The sequence below is a fragment of the Seriola aureovittata genome, chromosome 23 (assembly GCF_021018895.1).
Source record: "Seriola aureovittata isolate HTS-2021-v1 ecotype China chromosome 23, ASM2101889v1, whole genome shotgun sequence".
NCBI lineage: Eukaryota > Metazoa > Chordata > Actinopteri > Carangiformes > Carangidae > Seriola > Seriola aureovittata.
The window spans coordinates 19624482-19627675 of record NC_079386.1 but is presented as its reverse complement, the minus strand read 5'-3'; the positions used below and the strand labels follow the sequence as shown (position 1 = coordinate 19627675).

Below are 3194 nucleotides of genomic sequence, written 5' to 3'. Positions count from 1 at the left end.
GCAGACTAGTCGACTAGTTGACTATTGGAATATTACAACCACTAGTCGACACTGTGCTTTGCTGTAGACTAATCGTTCATCTGTGATTTTAGCTCGGTGCAGTAATAAAGCAGTGGCATTTACAGCAGATATGCAGCAGGGGGCGCTGTGGGTATTTGCTGTTGTAGTTGTTGACGAGTCACACGTGATGCTGTCGGGCGCTAAAGCAGCAGAAATGCAGCGAAAACAAGAGGCAGAGAGAAACATGACTGTACGCCCCGATGCTCGACTGTCAACAGTGTGGAAATATTTTACCAAAGCAGATAAACCCGTCAGCTGCAATATATGTAAGGCTACTCTAAAGTACCACCGAAGTACCAGCGCCATGCATAACCATTGGGTTACCATGGTTACCGCTAACAGCAGCAACAACGAGGAGAAGCGCCAACAGAGTGAACAAAGCAGGCAGACGACAATCGGAGAACTTTCCAAGCGTCCGATCAGCGACCACAGAAAAAGGGAAATAACAGTCAGCTGGTAACTTTCATTGTTACAAGCTGAGCAGTCGGTAACTCCAGGTCAGACAAGCTGCTGGCGATTTAGTCCAATCAGATCGCGGCTCATTTTTAAACAGCCTCTCAGAGCCAATCGAGGGCTTTGGTATTTCACCTGCCCCCAGGTTGGTCCCGCCTACACCCTTTACTGGTTGTATGAGACGTTTTTGACGATAAATGATCATTGTTATTGGGTGAAAAAAATATGATCGATCTCCCGCGATTAATCGTCTAGTCGACTACTTTTTGGGAGCAGTCAATGACTACTAAAATACAGCACTTGTGAATGCCCTACTGTCTGTACACCTGTCTGTCTCACACCTGTCTTTCTGTCTGTCTGTACACCTGTCTTTCTGTCTGTCTCACACCTGTCTGTCTGTCTGTACACCTGTCTCTCTCTCAGCCTGGTGTCTCCGCAGTGAGGGCGTCAGCTCGGTTCTCCTCGGAGTCTCCAACACAGAACAACTGCTGGAAAACCTTGGTTCTATCAGGGTGAGACCCCCCCCCCCCCCCACACACACACACACACACACGAACATGGTCATGAATATCCAATCAGATCTCTGGATTGGGTGGCCTCTGATTGGTCGAGGAAAGAGAAGGTGAACGACGTTCTCTCTTTTCCGTCTCTCAGGTTCTGTCTCAGCTGACTCCACCCCTCATCACAGAGATGGATGCGTTGCTCGGCAACAAGCCGCGAAACACCAAGAGGGAGGCGAGGAGCTGAGGAGGAGAAAAAACTGAAAACTTTATTGAAAATGATCAGAAGACGGAGACAAGATACAAATGAACGGAGGAAGGACGTGTGGGATGACAACAATATTCATTCTCCCCCCGTCGTCCTCATCGTCATGGAGACGGGAAGATTTCTTCATCCAGCCGGAGAGACTTTAGCTCCTGAAAATAATCAGAAATATTTATTCTTATATTAACTCAGAGTTTCTCATCAGCTGAGCTCTTCTGATGCTGTTGTCATGGCAACAGAACATGTAGCCGCATCACAACAAAGTTTGTTTCAACTTTATCTGTGAATTGTTCATATATGCATGAAGACACGTGAGCAAATCTTAACAGTATGAACATAAATATACAAACAATAATCTATAATCAATACAGTTCAAATACAAACTAGATCTTAGAGAAGAACAGAAGCAGGAATGATGACATCAGATGTTTTGATCTCAATGATTAATCGATTGATTTCAATTTAATTTGAGTTTTCATATGTGAGCAGAACCGTGTTAAAGTTGTGAGGTGAGCGCACGCTGCTCGCCGACCATACGGAAAAAGCAACATGTCTCTAATTATAATCACAAAAATGAAAATTAAATCATGACAAGACACTTTTCTTTCTCAGTCATTAACTTTGTTTTTCTCTCTTCCTTTCATCATAAAACTTTATGACACAAAATCAACGTCTTTTTAAAACAAGGAAACTCTTAAGTCAACATTCATGAGAGCCAATAAGGAACATCTGGAAGCTCATTCAGGAAAACAACAGGGTTTAACACACAGGTGATACAGTGACAGGAAAAAGTTTTGTTGTTTTGTTTTGTTTATTTGTCACACTATTTCACCAGTATGAAACTTTTGTCATAACATCACTGCTGTTACCAAGACAACTCATGTCATTGTCAACTGCTGTAAGAAGAACATGGCTGAGGCTCCTGTAAACCTTGTGACATCACCATGGTAACGGCTTCTGTTATTCTGTCCGAGGCTCTGAACTCTCCTGTATACTCTGTACTGGATATACATATATGAGTATATTTACTATAAAATATGAATCTATATTTTATGAATGTAGCCCTGTAGTCTTTAGATAGAGAACAGGATTTTTAACTCAGTGGTGCTCAATCTGAGGGGTAGGGACCTTTCAGTGGTCGTCAGCTCCTCACACAAACCATGTCTTCAATATCAATATATATCAATAATTTTATTTCAAATGATCCCTCTTTGAAGTCGTCAGTCATAACCGATGAATCTCTCTCCTCTCCTTAATAATCATAAACCAAACTGTATGTCACAGTCATATGAACAGATACAGGTGCTGGATGTTTGGACCTGCTCAGGTTGAGGTCACTGATCACCTGATCACCTACCTCTGATGACAACCAGTACTGTGCATGAAACCATGTGACTTTGACCATGCTGACAGGCTGGTTGGTCACATGGTTTCATTATGTTTCCTGTGTCAGTATATAACCCTCTGTTCCTCCTGATGTAACCAAAACTACTGGAGAATGCTAATAAAGATATTTAAATCTGAATCTCCATGTCAGTGTGTTTGTCACCACCAAAGTCGTTGTTTGACTACAGCAATTGATATACTATTACTATATTATATTATATACCTTACTATACCACGGATTTTATGCCCCTAACAGGTGTGTGTAGGACCTAAATGCAGCACACAGTGCAACTAAAACAGTCTGTACCTTGGTGGAAATAAATGTCTCTACAGTGGAGCTCACAGGTTAAGCCAAAACTATGAGAAATCTTCCTGGAGGCTCCCAAGGCTCAGACCAAGAAGACGGGTCGGGGACGAACAGGGTCGGCAAAGGGGAATGAGTCCAAGAAATACTGGGGAGTCTTGCATTAAGAAAAGTGAAGAAAAATCTGGCAAAGAATAACTGGAAAGCTGGGGTTTGTATACTGGGT

At 42.6% G+C, this 3194-nt stretch overlaps 1 protein-coding gene across 1 annotated transcript in view; it reads left to right on the top strand.

Moving 5' to 3' along the window:
• Positions 1-2803, top strand: part of LOC130164300 (voltage-gated potassium channel subunit beta-3-like) — a 25404-nt gene extending 22601 nt beyond the window's left edge. The window contains exons 13-14 of the mRNA XM_056368951.1: positions 937-1025; positions 1168-2803. Of these exons, the coding sequence (XP_056224926.1) occupies positions 937-1025; positions 1168-1260 (182 nt within the window). The 3' untranslated portion in view covers positions 1261-2803. The remainder of the gene's footprint in view (positions 1-936; positions 1026-1167) is intronic.
• The last annotated feature ends 391 nt before the right edge of the window (positions 2804-3194 follow it).